Below are 21873 nucleotides of genomic sequence, written 5' to 3' on the forward strand. Positions count from 1 at the left end.
ACTCAAGAGTTGCCCGGGGTCGCGTGTCCTCTCGTCCCCATCCTCAGTGGGCGGCCCGCTCCCGCGCCCCGCCACGTCCCCGGCCAGAGACGCTCGAAGCGGCCCCCGCCACCAAAGGTGTGGATGCAGGGGTGGGAAACATTAATAATCACGACACCCCTCCCCAGCCGCCCACAAAAGCCCCAACAGCAAAACAGGCAGGACACCCATCACAGCGGAGCCCGTCGCCCCAAGGTAAGTTGTTGCTTCGTCGCCGTTTCGGCTCTTCTCCCCGGACAGCTGCGGCAGCGACAGCAGCTGTGAGGCGGCCCCGGAGCTCCTCGCGCTCTTCCTTCCTCCGCCCTTCCTCGGCCGCCTCTCACCCCCACCCCCTTCCCTGCTCTCTTCGCCTCCTCCCTTCTTGCCCTCCCGCGGGCCACGCACGCACACACCCGGAGACACCCTCCGCACTTGGCTACTCACACTGCGGCTTAACCCAAGCCGGCAAGGCACGGTTGCCAAAGCGGCGCGGGGTGTGTGTGTGCGCGGTCCAGGGAAGGAGGCCAAATGGGGCTGGGGGGGGTGGCATGGCAGAGCCTCTCTCCTTCCAGCCGCGACCCTCTGCCCATTTCTCCTTCCCTAATCCCGGGCTGCCAGCAACAGTGACACCTGAGCGGGGGACTGGGCGGTGGAAGCAGCAGGCCCGCCGAACTGGCAGCCCGGAGAAAACAGAGCGAGGGGCGGGGACGACGAGGAGGAGCGGGAGGCGGGGCCGGAGGGGAGGGCGCCGCTGGCAGTGAGTGACGCTCACGCTATCCAATGAGCGCCCATAGCTTCAACGTCGGGGGGCAGCAGGGGGCGGGCTCCGCGGGGAGGAGGAGGCTGCTCCGGCGCTGGAGGCGGGGGCCGGGAGGAGGAAGGGGAGGAGGCGGAGGCGGGAGCGGCGGCGGCGGCGGCGGCGGCGGCGGCGGCCGAGGCGGCGGTGGCGGCGGAGGGTAGGTTGCGCCGGGGACTGAGTCTGCCGAGCTCCGTGGCTGTGCCTGTGTGAGTGAAGGAGCGGCGCGGGGAGGCAGAGGCGAGCGCGGGCGAGCGAGGCGGCGGGACGGCTCCGGCGGCCGCTGATCAGCAGCGGCGCTCGGTGTGGGGAAGCAGCGGCGGCGGCAGCAGCAGCAGCAGCAGCGGCGGCCGCCTCTCCGCCGCCGGGGACGCCGAGGCGCGGCTAGTGGCACTGACATCGGCGGCCCTGCCTCTCCTTCCTCGCCCCCGGCCCTCCCCATGTGATCGGTCTTAATCCCAGCAGTGTGCGCGCTTGGGGCTCCATTCCGCGGTGCCGGATCTCCGTGCCAGGGTGGGTGCTCGTGTGTGCGCTTCCCCACCCCATCCCCCTTCCCCCAAGAATAAAAGAAGAACCGAGAGGCGTGCTTAGAAAATAAATAAATAACCACCACACACGCGCAGCCCGGAGCAGAGTCGGCAGGGCTGGCGGCGGCGGAGGAGGAGTGAAGGCGGCGGCGGCGGCGGAGGAGGAGGGACGCGCGGAGAAGGCAGTAACTTTAAAGCCAGCTCAGAGCCCAGAACCTCCAGCCAAGCGGTTTGCAGCGCGGCGGCAGCGGCGGCGGCGGCGGCGTTGAGTGTCTGGCCCGCCGGTCCGGTCGGGGTGTGCAGTAGGACGGACGAGCAGCGCGTCGCTGTCCCCCGGCGGCTGGAGATGTCCGAGCCCAAGGCAATTGATCCCAAGTTGTCGACGACCGACAGGGTGGTGAAAGGTAAGCGGCGCGCTGCGATCGCCTGGGTGCACCGTGTGCCGCAGGCACCCGGGAGGCTCGCCTCCCCTCCCCCAGCCTAGGGTTCTCTCCTCGCTCCAGCCACGGACCTTCTAGGATATTGTGCAACCCTCAAATCCCCCCTCTCTGGCGCGCCCTTCCCCCACGCTTCCCACCCAGCCCCACTTGGGGCATTTGTATTTACGGGGGCGTCAGTTGGCAAATGGCTGAGCCGAGGGGCGGGGGTGGCGGTGGCGGGAGGGGGCGCCCGGGGCGGGGGGGTTGGTTGCTGGCAGGGTGTAGCTGCTGTGACAGAAATAGGAAGTGGGTGGCTGCTCGCGGGCTTGCATGGGATCGGGTTTATGGTTTTCGTTTGCAGAGGGAGGGGTGATTTATGGCTTTTAAAAAATTAATATGGCATTTTTATGTGGCCGTGGCTTTCCACCGCCTGCCTCGCCCGGGCCGGGTTCTCTCGGCGCTCTATTGCAGCAATTCCCCCTGCGCCCCCTCCCCCTTCCCCTCCCCCCGAAAAGGGCCTGCACAGGACTCGCGAGAGAGCCGGAGAGCGTGGGGGGAGCCCGGCGCTTCCTTCCGCGCGGGGCGGGAGCGGCCGCACAGAGGGGGCGGCGGAGGGCACGCGCCGGGGGCGCGGGGGGCGTGGGAGGCGGGGGACGACCCGCGAGCCCCGCCGCCGCCGCCGCAGCCCCGGGATTCCCCGCCAGGCCCTGAGGAAGACAGGAAAAGCTGTTCCCCAGTCTCCCTCGCCGCCCCCAGCCTTCCCCCGCCGACCTGTCATTGCTCTCGAACGGTGCCCGGCCGAAGCACACCTCCCCGGTGCTGGTAACTTCACCCGGCTCGCTTCTTCCGTGCCCCTGGCACCCGCGTCTGAACGGGCTATTTGATTCCTATCATTGGCTCTTCTCCCCCGCCCCGGGATCACAGACTCCAGGCGGTAGTGGCTCTGGGGTTTTTGGAGGAGAGAAGCCGGGATGCCTGGGGTGTGGAAGGGGGCAAGTAGTGGTCTCCTCTCTCGCACCCGGGAATCCGTCGTCTCTGTTGTACTCGTGGAGTGGAGAAGGAACCATGCTATGCATTCTGGAAGGATGAAGCAACAGAGCAGATATACCAGGTTTAGGTAGTATCCCTACTTAATGTAAGCGTCCCTACACTCCTGGGGTCAGGACTGAGCAGAGAAGGGATGGGCATGGGCTACACGCTGAGCGGGCCTCTGAAATTGGAAACAGCTCGGGCTGGTATAGAGAGCGAGTGTGTGTATGCCTCTGTGTTGTGTGTAGAACAGAGATAGTATCTAATGTGGCCTGAGCATGCAACTAGAGTGCAAGGCAGTGAAGTCATGTGCACCATGAACACTTAGGTGAAGTAACCCAGCAGTCTAAAAACCATGCATGATGCCTGAGTCCTTCTGAGACTTCAGAAATGTTCATGCATCCACTCAGGTTTGCTTAGATTTTTTTTGTTGTTGTTTGTTTTTAAAGTGCTCTGTGTGTGTGTGTGTGTGTGTGTGTGTGTCTTGTCTTGTTTTGATTCTATTAGAATCATTCCTGCTTCAGTGCAGTATTCATAGACCCATCTTATTATAAGTAGGTAGTATCTCTGCCAAAATGACTTGAAATAGGTCAGCAGATGCACAACTGTTCTTTCTGCAGGCATGGATTCTCATGTAAATAGTCAATTCAAATTCGTTCAGAAGAACTATGTTTTGTGTTAAGGGCCTGTGTTGACATTTTAAAAAAAATTAAGACCTTTTGCTGAAATAGCAGAGAATAACAGCTATCTCCCTAAGGTGTGAAGTTTAGGTGTAACTACAGTCTGTAGGTTGAGATTACCTTTTTTCAAAACACTTGATATAAAGCTTACAATGACAGCAGTATATGTGTCAGCAATTAGGAAACACTCATATGTGCACACAGAAGATCAGTTCTCTGTTCTAAGTCACAGAGTGTGGCTTCTTAATGTAATTGTAAAATTGTCATCAAGATTGTGAAAATAATTGTTCATACATTCTGGCTCAGTGTCTTTAACAGTTTATGTGAAATAGAGCATTCAACCATTCCGTGGTTATTCTGTCTTGCTTTTTTACAGTAATATATTGTATACATTTTATCATAAATGGTTTTTCATTATACATACGCACGACCACCCATAATTCAAAAAATTTAGCTTACATGTTTTTGCAGAACTGAAATGTGGATGAGTATACTAGACTCAAAATGAAAAAGTTAATTTTGCATATGTTTTGTTAGGGATTTTGGCGTGAAATTTTGTGAAAATTTTGTTGATTTATTGATGAATCCTGATTTTAAGTTGGAAATACTACTGCTGTTCCTCTTCTGCTTTCTTATAGACTTTTTATTGTTGGCTTAAGAGGTGTTATTGAAAGTTGGCTTTAACATTTTGTCATACCTATGAGTTTTACAATTAATTGAGATAATCTGTTTTGATTATCAGTCTTCTATGACATAGCATTTCCACTTGAATATATATGTATATACTTAGCAAGTAGAAAGTACACATTTTTAGAATGGAAACCAGATTACCAAAAGATTTTTCACACTTAAAAAATTTGATAAGATATAATTTGTGAAGCCATGAAGCCATGACTTTAAATTTTGTTAGACTTTATCTCAGTGATCTGAGATTGACTCATTTTTTTTTTTTTAATGTAGGCAAGGGAAATTTTTGTGTTCCATAAGCATTTTTTCATTTTAAGAAGTATGGATAATATTTACTCACACATGGGAGTAAGAACTTGGATCATTATTATTGTGGCAGGCCATGGCATTTGTTTATAGTTATCTTCACTACTGTGATCTGACTTTTATTGTATATTAGACGGCTATTTACAAATGAAGCTGTGCTTGTGGTTTTGTTTGTAGTAATGCGATGATGTGACAGCTTTCTTGATTTGTGTTTTCAAAATACAACTTTAGAAAGGTAGGGAGACTGAGTTTTAGTCTCAGTTGTGTAATTTTTCAGATACTCAGCATCTTCTTGAAGGTGTTCACACATCGTGGTCAGTGGAAGGGAATGGCAGCATTGGAGAGGGAAAGTGTTCATTTAGATAACATCAGAAAGAAAGTTACTTCATCTAGCTAAACTGGAACAGTTTTATTTTGACTGTTCTTGGAATAAAAACAGTGCAAAGTATAAAAATTCAGAGGAAATATCTTGGTAGTGCCATTTGTTGGAAATCAGAGTAACTTGATCCATTTACTGTTTTGATATTTTCAAAAAGAAAACATTGTATAATTATAGGGCAAAAGACAAAGGGCAATAAGTAGAAGAATAACTGTTTCCCTGTCCCCCCCATTACACCCCCCTAGTGTGGTTTTTCTTTTCAGTGCTGCTCCATGGGCCTCCTTCCAAACTCTAGCTTCCCTTCATGTCTCTCTGCCTGGTCCTGCCTTTGACTCTTGTTCTGTGGCCCTAACATTCCCAGTGGTCTGTGGGACTTTGTTAAACACGCGGAGGAAAATGACCTGCACGTGTTGAGTCTGCTGCCTTGTTCCATCTCTTGCCCTTTCCTCTGTTCCCATCTTCAGGTATTTTGTCATGAGCCTTTTCTCTTAATCCAGACTGCTTGATGGTAGACATTCCAGATACTGTGGCAAGTTGCTGAGGGGTCAGTTTCTGAGAGGTGTTTTGGGGAATTTCTCAAAACCCTTATATTGGAGACTCTTCTGCTCTGTGCCAGATTGCCTCTGACTCTTGCAAAAAACAAAACAAAACAAAACCAAAACCCCCCAAAATCAGAGCTGTCTTTCTGTGTATTGTCAGCTTAGATAGTATCTGTGCAGACAAAGTACAGGGAGAGAAATTCTGAAAAGATATCTAATATCTTGTAAGCAAGACAATTGTCGCTAAGTAGAATATTAAGTAAGTAGGGATTCATGCCACTAGTGTTTCTAGCTGAGAGAGGCTGGTAATATTACTTAATTAAAGAAAACAAAAATATGCTATATCAATGATAACTGTCATGTTTGGTTCTTGGAATATTAAATAATGCCATTTTTTTGCTGTGTGTCAGGAAGAGCTCATTGTGACTTTATTTTACTGATGTTTGTTAAAATTAGTTGAGTTTTTCCATGTATTTGGTTTTCCGTTTGAATTTAGTAAAACTGCACTAATTCAGTGTCACTAATTGAAACTTTGACTAAATTTCCTTGTTTGGTGGCTGGAGTTTACATCGGCACTGGATGTGAAGAAAGGGGTCTGCTGATGTAATTAATACTATAAGCAACATGATTTGGGCATAGATAATAAATAGAGAACAAATTCTTATCAGGACTTAGTGAACAGCATGCAAATTAATGCCGTTAATTACAAATTAGATTGATCTATTCATTAATCCTTTCAGGATTTCTACTATAACGTAAATATAACACAAGTGCATTATTTTCAAAACATTTTGTAAACTTAAGGCTTAAGGCAACAGTTGCAGCCAGGATTCTGGGAAATTCCAGTGACGCTAAAGTGCCATCAGTTAGAAGAATTAACATTTAAAAAAATAATAGTTTTTTGGGAACTGTGGGAAGAGCCTCTGCTTTAAAGAACAATCTATAGTAAGACATCCAGTTAAAATGTGAAAAAAAAGCAAACACCTTAGAATCTAGTTTCAGGGTTACTTTAACATTTGTTTATATTAGTTTAGAAATATGTCTTGTAAAATCTATTTATTTACGATGTGTTATTATTTGTAATTTTGGAGATGAAATATGACTGATATAGTGTGCATTTGTAATTTTTATAATTGGCCTCTTATGCTTTTCCTTATCTTTTTTGTGGCAGCCATGTGTGAAGTTGAAACTGATTATGAAACCAAATAAAGAATTCATTTAGAGTGACCTCGTTGGAAAACAGTATTTTTCTAGACCTACTCTCCTTTAAGCAAATCCAGTTAAATTACCATTTTGAAACTTTTGTATAAATATTGGACACTTCTAGAAATGTAAAAAAATGATGATTCATGATATTGGACCTAGATAAAAACTAGAAAATCATTTTGTTAATTTTCTCAGCAACTTTCTAGAGTCGCATTCTCTTGATGTTTAAGAGGAATTCAGTGAGATTTTGAGTTCCAGCTTCCTATAATTCCACTGTTATGTGTTATAACGTCACGGGATAGTCCTATATGTAAAGAGGCAGCAATTGTATTCATCAGTTACTTGTGAGAACAGAGGATCATGAGATGGGAATAGAGTTGGGAAGGTTACAACCCTTGATTCACTCACCTGGGAATCGCAGTTCAGACACTGCTGACACAGAATTACAAATGACAGTGTGTTAATAATGTATTTTCAGGGTCACTCAAGAATAGTCAGAACAGTTAATACTGAAATCCATGAATGCCTTGGGTCTACAGTGGTAGCTCATGTGACATTTTATAGTTGAAGAAATGGAGACAGAAAAGATAGAATGGTTGGTCACAGGTGGGACTAGAATGGAGGTAAGTGTAAGCAAATTCTTCCCTTTAGCAAAGAGTCTCTTCTCTCTTGAGCATCTGTTTGAAACTGTCCCTTCTTTTAGCAATACCTAGGATGTCACATTTTGTTTCAAAGTTTTCTTTACTGAATTACGGACTATATAAAATAGTTTTATTAGAAGAAGCTTTTGATCTCTATGTTTAGCAGAAATTTAAATTTTGATGATAAATGTTATAATCTGGTTTGATCTTGGCAGGAGGTTAAATAAAAGGAAAACTTTGTTAAACATTGTTTCCTATTCTTGTAAATATGTACTTGGAAACAGAAATAGCATACTTTCCTGTTAAGGAATTTTTTATACTTTTATTTTGAAAAGTGTTATTGTAAGACTCTTTGTCTGAACTACAGATAACAACCCATGTTGTTATTCTGGTTTGAGGATTTAGTTAATTTCTACAGAGAGCTCAAGTGAAAATAGGAACCATTGCTTCTTAGGTGTTCTACTACTTTTTAAAAATACAGTCAAGTGGAAATGATGTATACTGAAACAGCGTTTCAGTTTGTAGACTGTCTTTAGCAGTCTTTGCATTTTCAGCATTTTAAACCCATTTTATTTTATAATATTTCCATCTCCTGTATTCATACAGGCTGTATTCATTGATACGCTATCAATTATATTTTATATAAGAAATCAAATAAAAAATTTTATATTCCTCCATGGTGAGGGATTCTGAATAATTGCTTAAAACAGATGGACTATCAACTTGAGGACTTAGACCTATTAGTTCATTTCAGTCGCTCAGTCATATCCGACTTTTTGCGACCCCATGGAGTGCAACATGCCAGGCCTCACTGTCCATCACCAACTCCCAGAGTTTACTCAAGCTCGTTTCTATTGAGTCGGTGATGCCATCCAACCATCTCATCCTCTGTCATCCCTTTCTCCTCCCGCCTTCAATCTTTCTCAGCATTAGGGTTTTTTCAAATGAGTCAGTTCTGCACATCAGATGGCCAGAATTTTGGAGTTTCAGCTTCAACATCAGTCCTTCCAATGAACACCCAGGACTGATCTCCTTTAGGATGGACTGGTTGGGTCTCCTTGCAGTCCAAGAGACTCTCAAGAGTCTTCTCCAACACCACAGTTCAAAAGCGTCATTTCTTTGGTGCTCAGCTTTCTTTATAGTCCAACTCATATCCATACATGACTACTGGAAAAACCATAGCCTTGACTAGACAGACCTTTGTTGTCCAAGTAATGTCTCTGCTTTTTAATATGCTGTCAAGGTTGGTCGTAACTTTCCTTCCAAGGAGTAAACGTCTTTTAATTTCATGGCTGCAGTCACCATCTGCAGTGATTTTGGAGCCCCAAAAATAGAGTCTGCCATTGTTTCCACTGTTTCCCCATCTATTTGCCATGAAGTGATAGGACCAGATGCCATGATCTTAGTTGTCTGAATGTTGAGCTTTTAGCCCACTTTTTCACTCTCCTGTTTCACTTTCAAGAGGCTCTTTAGTTCTTCACTTTCTGCCATAGGGTGATGTCATCTGCATATCTGAAGTTACTGATATTTCTCCCAGCAATATTGATTCCAGCTTGTGCTTCTTCCAGCCCAGCATTTCGCATGATATACTCTCTATATAATAAGCAGGATGACAATATACAGCCTTGACATACTCCTTTCCCTATTTGGAACCAGTCTCTTGTTCCATGTCCAGTTCTAACTGTTGCTTCCTGGCCTGCATACAGATTTCTCAAGAGGCAGACCTATTGCCGAACTTCAAATCCATTTCACAAATGCATATGCAGGTATTTAAAAATATATAAATAAGCTCTGAGGAAGCAGTTATCAGTTATTAAAATGCTGTTTATGGAATTGGATGGATTCCTTTCGAGACCATTATAAAGAAGAATAGAATCTTGTGTTTTTATTTCCCTAGTCTGTTATTTTGCCTGACAGCAAAACACAGTCAACTCTATTTTAAAAGATGGTCTATCTGACTTTCTACGAACATTTATCCCTTGCAGCTGGAAATTCTGCATGTCTCTGCAAAAGAGAAAAATGAGTAGAAATCAGAGATTTATGTTAACAGCTGCCTGGAGATTATGACATTCTACCTTTCAGTGTTTGTCAATTTCAGATACTTGCTACAGTTGTGAAACCAGAAGAATGATGGTTGATATTCAGAGAGAATGTTTTATTCATATGCAGTTAAATTAAAAACAATTCCTGTCAGTTCCAGGATGCTAAGGGTTAAAGACTTTGGTGACTGTGTAGCTCCCATTTTTCTTTTTGGGAGGAGCAACTGCTTCTGATTTAAATGTTCAGTTGTCTACATGTAGTATTAGGATGTTTTGGAAATTATAGTATGTCAGTGTCTAAACTATGTCTCCCAAGTTGTTGCATTTACTTGGAAGTTACATAAAATGATTTGTTAGAATAAATATTCAAGGTTTTAGTTTGAAAAATATGGTCATTGAAGCAATAGTGCCAAGCTCAATGCCTTGCTCTTTATGCAGTGAATAAATTCTTGTTGAATGATTTGGGCAATGCAAAATTAACAGGTGCCTCCAGAAGCCATAAATGGAGACATATTATATGTGTATATTGAGTTTATTATATAAATTCTGATTCTCTGTAAATGGTTCTGCCTGGTTGATTGGAATGCTTCCTTCTCCAGCCACATCAGGGAATGGACTAGAAGAAGGCATTACTAAGGTGACACAATTAGATTGAGGGCAGTTTTGTTGTTTGGTCATTTGGACTGGCTTTATGCCAGCTGAGTTTAAAAGGCTAAATCCTTTTCAACTTAGCATATTAACTTGAAAGCTTTCTTTCAGTTTCTGCTGTATTTCTCCTTAGCCTGACTGATTTCTGACAAGTGAGAAAAGATATGTTAATCTCTCAGTGTTTGATTTATTGGGTGATTTATATGTTTTAATTATTGTCCAGGCATGGTCATGAGGAGAAAAATGACCTGGCAAATTTCATGACAACAAAAACAAAACAGAAGCAAGACATAAAAAATCCAAACCAAAACAAAGCAAAATCCTCTTCCTGTGTTTGCATCTCAATTTATCATTTTCTCTAAAGCTTTTGTAATCCAGTAATGCAGCCCTCTTCAATATAATTTCCTGCCCTGCTATGGCCCTTGCAGCGTCACTTGCTGCTATCTAGTGGGAAGATATACGGGCTATGAGATGGTAAAAGGTGACTAATTCTTCTGACTTCTTATATTCTCCTAAGTGGACTTTACGCCATCCTTTAACATTTGTATTTAAACATCTTGTGAGCTATACCATTTTATCAAATTAAATTAAAAGCATAGTATAGTCTCTTAAAATAATAGAACCTGAGTCAGGGTTTCACGTTTGTGTTACAATTTTTTTTTCACAAAGGAATTACATTTCTTTTTATTATTAAACCTGGCATTGTTGGTCTGCTATGTATACTTAATGCTAATAAAGTACATGCATACCTTCTTTGTGTGGGTCTGACTCTTGGCATGATAACAGTTCTCGTTATTTAATTCTCATGGTTACAGCTTTAGTTCAAATGTTACCTCCTGTGGGACCCACATCTCCTGATACCTTCAGCTGGAGTAGTGAAGGGACTCAGTCCCTTCATTTTCACAGTGGACCCCTTGACTCGAGCATGTTGCTGTGATGGTTAGTTTGTCTGTCTGCCTCTCCTCCGAAGGAAGTGGAGAACCCGGAAGACTGGGGCTTGGTTCCATTTATTTTTGTATCATTAGCCTGCCCTAGATTGTTAAATAAATGAAATAATAGATCAAGGATAAGAGGGATTTAAAATTTTGAATTATAGGGTTCTTTTCTATTTTGAAAATTTTTTTTGTGGATCTTAAACCATGGGTGGCTCCTGAACATGAGGAGTTTCTTGATTTGTAAGTGCCAGTCCTTTAGAAGGGGTTTTTCAGATGAGTTTTGAAATGCTCTGTTTCCTAGTGGGGTCCTGTGATTTCTGTGCAGTAGCCAGCAGGCAGAAGCTGCAGGCAGGGGTGGCTTACCCAGGGAGTGCTTGGTTCTCAGTGAGTCAGTGTCAGTCAATGGGTGTATAGGTTGATTTACTCAAAGGCAGGTGATATTTTTTCGTGGGGGAGATTGGTGATGATGCCAGGTTGAGGGGTGAACTATTGTGACAGGCATTGGGGAGACCCAGGGTTCACTTCACAGTTGTATTGCTTACTTCAAGAAATGTGCAAATCCTGATGAATAAAAGTTAATACATTTTGGAGTCGAAACAGAGACGTAAAACGTGCTGCAGGCCCAGATACAAGATGTCTGTGTGATAATGAGAAAGACTCTTTCAGGCCCGGAACACAGGCTCCTTGTGAGTCGGCTCTCCTGATGGCATCTCTGCATGGTGAAGCCTTTGAGAAAAGTGTGGCTTTGGGACCCATGTCAACAAGGCGGCAGTCTGAGGAGGTGCCTGCTCTCCGAGGGCCTTGTGGAGGACCGTGGGTGGATCTGCACTATCCCAGACTTGGTCATATGGCTCCACATTAAGGCAGGCCAGCCAGGGCTTTCCAGGCTCTGGTTTGTGAGCCAGGACTTAATGTCTGACAGAAATACTTTTCTGTCAAGGAGTTGCAGACTAGGGAAACTATAGTTTCCTACATAACAGTCTCATCATCTTCAACCTTTGCCCATTCACATTGAGCAGCCAGGAGGGAATCACTCTTGTTTTCACCTCTGTAGAATGGTCCACATTCTACACGGGTGCTGTCTCACTGCACAGACACTTCTAGAAACATGTGGAAAATTTGGAATATGTTGGGGGGAAAAAAGATAAAGGAGATCCCCTCTCAGTGATTAAAGGATTTTTAAATACAACAGGAACTGGGATTCTTCAGTCTCGAAAAGGTTGAGTGGTGATTTAACTATAGATTTCACATATTAAAAAGTCTCTTTCTACAGTTTCTACATCTAACATCACACTCAGATGTTATCCATCACCACTTTCAAGTGGATTCGAGAAAATGCTGTTCGGAAGCATTGGGGATTCAGGTGGTTTTTGTTTCTTTAACCAGTTAAGGACATTTAACACTGGCACGGATTGTGGCGATCTTCTGAATGGAGACACTACATGATCCTCATTTATTTGACTGTAAATGAGATCTAAGTCTAATTATGGATATTTGGAGTTAGAAGAAACCTTGGAAATCTAACTCCCTTTTGGCCTGGAGCCAGTCCTCTGATTGTGAATGGGGGAGGGGGACGGGAGACTTTTTAATCTGTCATACTTGCTCAAGTCTGAACCTAACAAAAATGAACAAATCGGACTCTTCGAATTGGAAAGTGCCCCAGAGATCTGACTCAGGACTCCCTGTGGGATTGTTTCCCGGTGCCTTGGGAGCACGTCTAGTGAGAAAGAGCTCCCAACCTCCTAAGAGTTCCCACTCTAACCTGGCTGTTTCTGCTCACCGGAATGTTTCCTGATTTTGATGTTGGTCTGATGCCCTTAAGTATACGTTCGTCGTTCCTAGCTTTGCCCTACAGAGTTCGATAAAATGAATCTTTTCTGTTCTTTACAAAAGAGTTTATTTGATATTAAAAACGGCTTTCATGTTCTTAAGTCTTCTAGCTTTTTTCCCACGTGGCATGGTTTCTGGGCTTTTCCCCATCCCAGTAACCTTCTTATAAAACCACATCAAGTTGTCAGGGCCTCTTGAAACTGGAGAAGTGAGCAAAGATTCATCTTGGCTTACTTCCTCCTGTGGAACCTCCAGCACCAAGGGCTGGGTTGCTTCACTCTTCTTGCCCTCTGTGCCCCCGTGCTAACCTTTAAACTTCTTGGAGCTCAAGTCCTTCCCTGAGGGGCCCCAGTCTAGCTTCCATCCCATGACGGCCCTTGTCTGGGTGAGGACCACCGTGGTCGGAGTACTCTCCGTCTCCTGCCCTTTCCCACTGAAATTTCCTTCACTTGTATCTTTTCTCAGTCCCGCTGTACCCCCAGCGTTAAGCTATCAAATACTAAATCTGCTCTGAAGTAGGAGCTTTCCAGAAAGCCTGATAGCAGATGCCTTTTAACAGTGATTTTCTGGAGGCATTGCTTGTATTTTGCTTGCTTTTATTTGGGATACAGGCAGGTACTAGAGACAGCATGATAGCCTGACACCATGGTGGTTTAGTGGGGTCATTGAGGACAGGCCAATTCCTTGTTTACTTTTCATATCACACCATGAAGGCTGCTCAGCACCCCACTTGACCAGAGCCCAAACCTGCATCTCCTGCCTGCTCTGACTTCTGGCACTCGGTCTTTCAAAGTTGTTGATAAACAGCTCCTAAGGCCATTGAATTTGGCTAACCCAGGGAGTCTGATTGTAATTTGATAACTAGTTTAAGTTTCACTGAGGCCTAAAAGAGGCCAGTGGCTTCCAACTGTGGTGTCACAACACAGCACTCAGCTGTGAGGTATTAACAGCTACCGATAACCTACAGAAGTTTGCAAATGACATACTTTGAAACATCTATATATACACCAGGGTGGATTCAAGTTCAACCTGAAAATGTTACTTTCACTTGCATTCTGATGTGTTTCCTCATGCGGGAGAAGAAGGGATGGAGCTGCAGCTGTCACGGTGGGTATTTGCATAGCTTGCAGTCCTCTTGATCCTGCCGATATGCCTTTAATCACAGTGGAGATCAGACATCCGTGTAAGCTGTGGCAATGTTTGCCTTTGTTTCCATGAACATTTTCGAGCATAGCTTATTAGAACCTGGATTCACTCATGCTAGTGTTTGGTTCAAGTGAATGTCATGTCATATGACTCTTGGTAGGAAAAAAGTCTGAGACTTGAGGTTAGAGAACAGACCTTTGCTAGACAGATCGGTAGACTGAATAGGTCTTGAAACATCAAGGTAGACACTTTTGGAGTGATTTCAAAGTGCCCTGTGAAGCTTTTTCTCCTCGAACATTTCCCGTGGGCCACACCTGAAATTCCATGATTAATTATTTATTGAGGATAAGATTGGTCTTCTTTGATAGAGGTTTCAAAAGTAACTGATCTTTAAAAAATAATTTAGTGAATTGACTTTTTTTTGCCTTTGGGTGATACTGAATCCAGGAAAAATTCTGTATTTCAGGAGCCTTTTTGAGAGTGAACATTCGTTTCTCTTTTTAAATCCATATCTCATGCCGCTTGTATCACTCAATTTTCCATACTGCTTCCTTCAAGTATGACTCATTTTAAATCTCCCAGTTGGTAAATAAATTAAATAATGCATTATCGAGTGTAAACTGCCTGTTAAAAATTATTATTTCCTTCACTTACCAAACAGTTCGTCTCCTCATCCATCCTTCCATTCTATCCATGCAAACCTCAGAGTTTTAGTGCCCCCTGCCTCTGTGTTGTGTTCTCAGAGCTTAAAATAAAGTAGACAATCTTTGAAGGTTACTCTCCAGCAGTGGGTGTGAAAGCAAGTCACAATCTAAGTTGTAATTACTTTAATAGCAGAAGATGTGGCATGCTGTGGAGTGCAGAAAAGGGAGTGATTAACTGTCTTCATAGACTATACTTTCATTTTTTGTCAAAAATAAATGAAATTAATATTAATTTTCTCTGTGTAGTATAATGGGAACATTGTTAAGATGTGGTTTTATTTTAAAATAAAGATAGCATAAAAAGTGCTGCTAAAGAAGTGATGAACGTTTAGATTTGGAATTCTGTAGCTATTATACCTGTGAGTGAAGTATGTGAGAGAATCATGGGCTATTGAAGGTGAAAGTGTCTTTAAAAGTCAACTATTTCAACCATCTTCCAAAAAAAAAAAAAAAAAGGACTTCCCTGTTAAATGGTTAACACATCCCTTCCTCCAATTTCCAATGATGGGGAGGCATAATCAAAGTGTGGAAGGAGGTGTATGATTTGACAGAACCTTCATTTCAACCCTCCTTTCTCCATGTGCCGGCTGTTTGTGTACATGGGGAATTTCTGCAATCATCCTGAACCCATTTTTTCTTACTAAAAAAGTGGAAACAGTAATACTGATTTTGAAGGTGGTAGTGACTGTGAGAGGAATTGTGTGTGAAATGCCTACCCCACTGCCTGCTTAGAAAGAACCCTCAGGAGTTGTTAGGTATTGTTATTTTATTGTTGGACAGCTCCCTGGAAAGCGCAGTGGTGTTCTTCTAGAAGTAGCCTGTATTAAGGCAAAGACTTGCTAGGCTCCTGACCATGGTCAGGTCCGTTGTAGATGGGCGGCCTCTGCCATCCCTCTGAAGCAGTTGACAGAGGTCACCAGTGACTGTCCCGTTGCTGGTCTCTCTGATATTTGACACAGTGGGTCACCTCTTTCTTCTTGAGACGTTGTCCTCATTGTCTGTTATGGATTTCCTCCTCTGACTTGTTCGTCAGCTCGTCTTTATTGAGTCCTAAGTGTTGAAGTTCTTTTATTCCTTTAAAAGTTCTTCCAGGCAGTCTTACCCCCTTACACACATAGGATTTACTCTGGCTTCTAGGCTGATGAGTAACACATCTGTATTTGCAACCTAGTCTTTTTTCTGGATCTTTCTCTCAAACCTGATATGCAGCAGTTGCTGTGGATGGGTAAGGATGAAAATAAAGGGGCTTATTTGTTCTCCTGTGTTTTTTACCTTGGGTGGTGTGACCACCATCTCTCCAGTTAATTGAATCTGTTATTCAGTTCAGATCTTTTAAGTACTCTACCCATTGCTGCTATATCCTCCCAACATTAGTCTCTTTGCTTTCAAACTTGTCCTCTCTCTGACATTATCACTAGACTGATCAATTAAAAGTGAATATCTGATTCTGCTAACCACGTATATGATTGGTGACCTTTTCTTGACTGAATTGTAAGAACTCTTTATATTATGGAATTTGACCCTTATTGCCTGAATATTGAAAATATTTGTAATATAGCATATGCCATATTGTATTGAACTTATTTTAAGTCTCTTCAGTTTATTACAATGTAAGTTCTTGGGAACAGGGAGAATATTTTGTATTCATACGTGTTTTCTGTGTGTGTGTCAGTGTTTGGTCTGTATAAAGTTGATGGAACTAAGCTGAATGACTTAAAACTCCCAGTAATACCTTCCATGGCTTTCTCTTTATTCTACCTCAGCACCGAACCCTGTTGCTCATTCCTGTGTCCTTCTCTTGTGTAAAACTATTTTCCGGATCCGGTCAGGCGTAGCTGTCTATGCTGCCTCTTGTACTTTGAACTCAAAGGGTGTCACAAATACTCGCAGCACAACTTTCTCTTTAACTGTGAAATCTTCACGGGCAAGAATGTATTCACTTCATCTCCCTAGGCTTAGCATGATGCCTGGCACATAATTAATCTTTTTTTCCCCCCTTCAGCAAACAAATTGACTGGAAAAGCTATACCTGGTCATCACTAAAATGTAACGATGTTAGTGACCTTTTTTTTCGCCCCTAATCTCATACTTTTAATTAATGTAGACCAAGTTGGGTTACTTTTTCTGGTAGCCTTGACTTATGGAGTCCCTGCCTTCCTTATCCCTCTTCTCAGGCATTTTCTCATAAACACAGAAGCCAGGTCTCCTTTACTCTTGATATTGTGATTATTTTATACAATTCTAAGCACAAAGTTTAAAGTAACACACCATAATTTGGTTTAATCTTGCTCATCTTGTTCTCTGGTTCTAACCTTTTCGATCTTTCATTGAAACATATGGATTCTTTCACCTCTTCTTTTTAGTTATTTGTCCCAAGTTATGTCCTTAGTAAATTTGCCAGGGCCTCTATCTAATAAGCCTGGCAACCAAATGAATTTTTGGAGCCAGTCAGTTTGGATGATTGAGTTCACAAATTTATTTTAGGTTCTGCATATATAACATGGGAAAAAATCCCACCTGTGTTAATAAGGAAGTTGTGGCTTCTATGAAAAAGAAAAAACAAAAGGGAGATTCTTGTGTAATTGTTATCCTTGACCTTTTGGTTACCTAATTGATGTATTTTTCTATAAATATATTTTAGAATGATAAAAAAATTTTTTTCCGATGCCTTTGCCTACTCTAAGACTTATTTTAGTTCTTTGTCATTTGAAGGAGGAATGAATTTCCCTGGGATAATGATTGGAGAGTTGGTGTGTTTATTAATGGCATATGTCTTGTAATATATTATTTCACATGATTACATTTGAAGAAAACACCTTGTTAACCTGTTAGCTGCTTTGTTTTCCTGTAGAATCTTGCTCAAAGTAGATAAATAATAAAGTGAATTTATATACTTTTGAGCTTTCTATTCTGAAAATGTTAGGAATAATGTTGTATATGCCCCACATGTGCATTAGCTAGCTCTAACCTTGTAATCACTATGAGGCCAGGGGAGCGTCAGTTCTCTTCCAGGGTCATGTAGTGACTCACAGTGGTTGGAGCAGGGTTTTGGACTCCAGATCCTGGGCTTTTTGCACCAGGACACTAAGTTGACATGCACTCAAGGCCAAATCCATTAGGTGGTATCAATGAATTGATGAAAAGCAAGGCTTTGTTTTTATATAAAATACTGTTTACTGCTGAAAATCACTTTAGTGGAACATCATTGGCCTTTCCTGTGGGAGAAAAATGTAGCTGTCTTATGGGGCAAATATATCTACTTCCTTTTTAGAAATACGCAGCTGATACTCACAAACAATGGGGACTATTAACCAGAATTTACTTGGCTATTACTGACCTTATCATGGTGTTGTAAGACAAACTAATCTAAAACATAAAAGAAGTGCTAACTGTGAATTCTATAAAGAAGGTATCTTTTATTAGAACTTGAGTTTTTTTCTCTAGATTAAAACTATAAAAAAAAAAAGTTTAGTGCTGGTTATTGTATCTACTTGATGGCCCTTGTTGTAGAGTCTTTGCTTCTTTATATTCATTTTCATATTTTTGTCACTAAAGCAAATAAAGGAAGCCACACATAGCTAAAGTGAAAGCCACTTCAAGGAGACGTCACATGAAACATTTTGAGGAGGGAGTCATGTGGTTTCATTGTAGCATTTTAGATGCAAATGCGAATTGTTTTGAGATCAGAATTTTTCATTTACTGCTCATTGCCATTCTGTACTATGACGAATGCTCGGAACTAGCCTAGTTACACTTTTAAACTGATGTAATTACTTAAAAGGATGATGATTCAGATTCAGAATTTTAATGCATCTCTGAGACAAGTGATTAGAGAAATTTATTTCTTTGTTCATATGATTGCTGAACACATTTCTGATCTAGCTGAATCTGGTTGGACCAGATTCAGCTGTGATAAGTCCTGCAGGTGAAATAGTTCGGGTCACAGGCTCAGCTGGAACCAAAGATGAAGCAGGCCAACTGATGGCCTAAGTGTAAATTCAGGGAGCTCTAATTTCACACCGGGGCCTCTCAGTGCCCCTTGCTTCATGGCTAATGCCTTTGTATGTGGGAAAGTTTCTTCCCTGCTGGATTCAACTTGGTTTCATATTTTCTTTCCTCTCTTTTTTCCTCCCTGTGACATTTTTATGAACCTTGGACTTGAAATATGACTTTTTCTGGGGTGGTTGTTTTAAGGTGTTAACACATAGAAGAAAAAAATTAAATAACCTTAATTCTTAGCGAGGAGTACACCAAGGATGTTTCATTGACAGTTCTTGTTTCATATATGTGTGTGTATATGTGTATATATATACATGTATATATGCACATATATATATATATATTTCATGTCCTGAAAAACAGAATATACATTACAGTTTTCCTGCTGTGTGTGTTTATTTTAATCCTTGAGCCAGACCATGCCTGAAATAAGTTTTACTTTTTAAGAAAATGATACTGAGATATGATTATGCCTAGTGTTTATTACTGCACATAGAGATAATTTGAATGTTATTAGTATAAGAAAAATATCAGGTAAGTCTTTATCTAGATAGGAAAATCTAGGTAAAATAACCAGTGAGTAAGCGTTCCATTCATTCCATATATCAACAATATGAAAAATACGGAAGAAATGTGCTTGGTTACTTTTTTTAAAAAAATGTGGCTCTAGTTGTGTCTTAAGAGTGAAATTGTAAAGTAGAAGATTAACATAGAGTGCTTCTTTTGAGAATTCCCCTAGAAAGTACAGCTTCTGAACTCACTTTATTGTTTTGTTCTTTCTTGAACTGAGGAATGAGGCCAGCATATTTGCAGTGTATATTCCAGGCTTTAGAATTTTTTCTTATGCAGGAGAGGCATGATCCTTGGAGTCTCCTTTAGTGACAACATTTGATTAGAATTCAGTTGGAAAGGACATGAATGAGACTTGGTGTAGTATTATTTCTGCATATTCTTTTGAAAACGAAAATGTGCATAAATTGCTTACTATATCTTCATTATTTAAATAAATTTTCCCTTTCACTCTTATACTAAACTGTGTATTGTGAAGTTACACACTTTACTTCTATATAAATTTTGTCACTATGAGGTTTTGTGAATGATTTGATTTATTTATGGAATGATGGAATTGTGTCCAGTAATGTACATTTTTAAATGTTTATGTAATTATGTTGCAGTTATGTTAGACATAATAAAGGTACCAGCATCTGTTCTTATTTGAACTTGTGTCCTGTGAAGAGACTGAACGAGGAGTGATATTTTGCTTTTGATTATTTGGCATGTGCTCAAGGTACTACTTTCCTCGTGAACTACTGTCCCCAGCTGCTGTCCAGAAATTTTCATAAGTGAAGGTAATGAGTGGGAGAAAAAGCCGCAGTACTTCTAGTAAGAGCAGTAGTGAGCAGTTAGACGTGATATTGGTCTGTAGGTCATCCTTAGTTGATTTATGTCATCTGTAAGAAACCTTTTTATGCATATATTTCAGGATATGGCATTCTGGAGAATTCATTATATGTCACTTGTTGCTCTTTATGATGGAGTTTGGTCCATAATGTTCAGAACAAGATAATATAAAGGATGGAATGACTAAGTGATGGCACACCACCCTCAGTTGTCATAGACCCGCCTATTTCTGTTTTAGAAACACTTTGCCATTCTTTTTGCTTCTCTTTAAATTTGGCCCATTTGGATTAAAATTACATTTGTCACTATGTTGTTTCCTTTAATCCCCATGGTAAAGCTTATCAGGTGGTTAATGTGGAAAGCTGTTCTGCTAAAGAGTAGTCTGGGATCAGAGAAGTTAAATAATTTGTTCATGATCACAGAGCTAATGGTGAGGATGAGATTCAAAAGTAGAACACTTAGAAATTATTTTGAAAAATTTCAAATATATGTAGATGTTGAGAGAAGAGGGCATTTAACCCTGAGGTACTTAACTCAGTTAATTGTGGAGATATTCTGACTTCGCTACCTTTGCTTTATATTTAAGTTCTTTTTTTCTTGGCTTTTTCCTTGTTGAAGTGTTACAAAGACATCATTTTGTCAAATGTCAAATTTTGACTCTGGGGCAAATGTTTTATCTCTATACCAAATGGCCTCAGTATAGGAGAGAATGTCCTGATGTAAATACTGTGAACAAATGAAAGCCATGTTTTCTTAGAAAATGAGTTATATATCTTCATTTGGTTTTCTTGATATGGGTAATCACCATTGCTATTCATTTGTTAGTAAAATGGTGATGAAATAGCTAATAATTATTGAGTACTGATCCTGGACTAGGAACTGCCTCTTGTACTTCATGTGTGTTAACTCGTTTGGTTCACAGCAACCCCATGTTCTATAATCATTTCATGTGGGTTCAAATTGCTTTCTAAAAATGTTTATAACTGAAATATTCTACACTGCCTTCAACTGTAATATCTTTTCCACGTCTTCTCATTTTTAATACTGATTATTATAATATATATTGATGGAGGGAAAGAAGGTTGCCGCCCCAAAGTGTTAAGTCCATAGAGCAGCAGGATCAGCATTACTCGGAAGCACGGTAGAAATACAGACTCTCAGGCTATACCTCAGAGCTTTTGAACCAGTCTGCATTTTGAATAGACCCTCAAGTGATCTAAATGCATATTAAAGTTCAAGAAGCCCCAGATAGCGTGTAAACAGTGCCTCCTGAGCATGGATGTACATAGAATCTCCTGGAAAATGTTTAAAGCTACCAAAGCCTAGTCTTCCTGCTGACCAATTAAATTAGATTCTCGAGGTGAGGCCCCAGCATCAGTTTGTTTTTGTTTCTAAGTCTCCTGGTGATTCTTAACTTTGGCCAGGCTTCAGAATGCCCTGGTTTAATAGGACTACAGTATCTTTCCATTCTGTTTCAGCCACGGAACTCTAAAACATTTCATCTTGTAAATCACATATAGAAAATGATACTATCAATATAAATGAGGATTGAAAATGAAAGATATTTTTTGGCTTACACTCGATCTTTTTGGTGATGGTAATTCATTGATAATTCTATAGAAAATAATTCCCTTTTATGCAGGACTGAACTTCCCCACTGTTCTTCTTCTTTAGTGCTAGGGAATGAAAATGCTTCCAAAATTTCTTGTTTTTTTTCTCTTTTTTTCCCCCATCCTTTCCTTCAGGTGAAGAATTAGAGGGAGGCAGGGATTGTGGAATAACAAATGAATAAAAACTGGGCTAAGAGTCATTAAATAAATTTATGAGATTACACTGGATAGGAGTCTGTGTATTTTAGTTTGCTCCTAAGTTTGCTGCCTGTGCATGTATATGGATATGTGCTTTTCTTTAATTCAGTGACTTCAATTCCAGACGTGTATTCTG

General features: G+C 41.6%; 1 protein-coding gene across 2 annotated transcripts in view; it reads left to right on the forward strand.

Annotated features, from left to right (window-relative positions):
- The first annotated feature begins 1022 nt into the window (after positions 1-1022).
- PPP3CA (protein phosphatase 3 catalytic subunit alpha) overlaps positions 1023-21873 on the forward strand; it is a 311810-nt gene continuing 290959 nt past the window's right edge. Inside the window, exon 1 of one of the 2 annotated variants that reach the window (XM_061164328.1) lies at positions 1023-1745. In XM_061164328.1, coding sequence (XP_061020311.1) covers positions 1688-1745 — 58 coding nt within the window. In that variant the 5' untranslated portion in view covers positions 1023-1687. The remainder of the gene's footprint in view (positions 1746-21873) is intronic. The other variant, XM_061164330.1, reaches the window with a different exon arrangement.

Source organism: Dama dama, chromosome 17, assembly GCF_033118175.1.
Source record: "Dama dama isolate Ldn47 chromosome 17, ASM3311817v1, whole genome shotgun sequence".
Classification (NCBI taxonomy): Eukaryota; Metazoa; Chordata; class Mammalia; order Artiodactyla; family Cervidae; genus Dama; species Dama dama.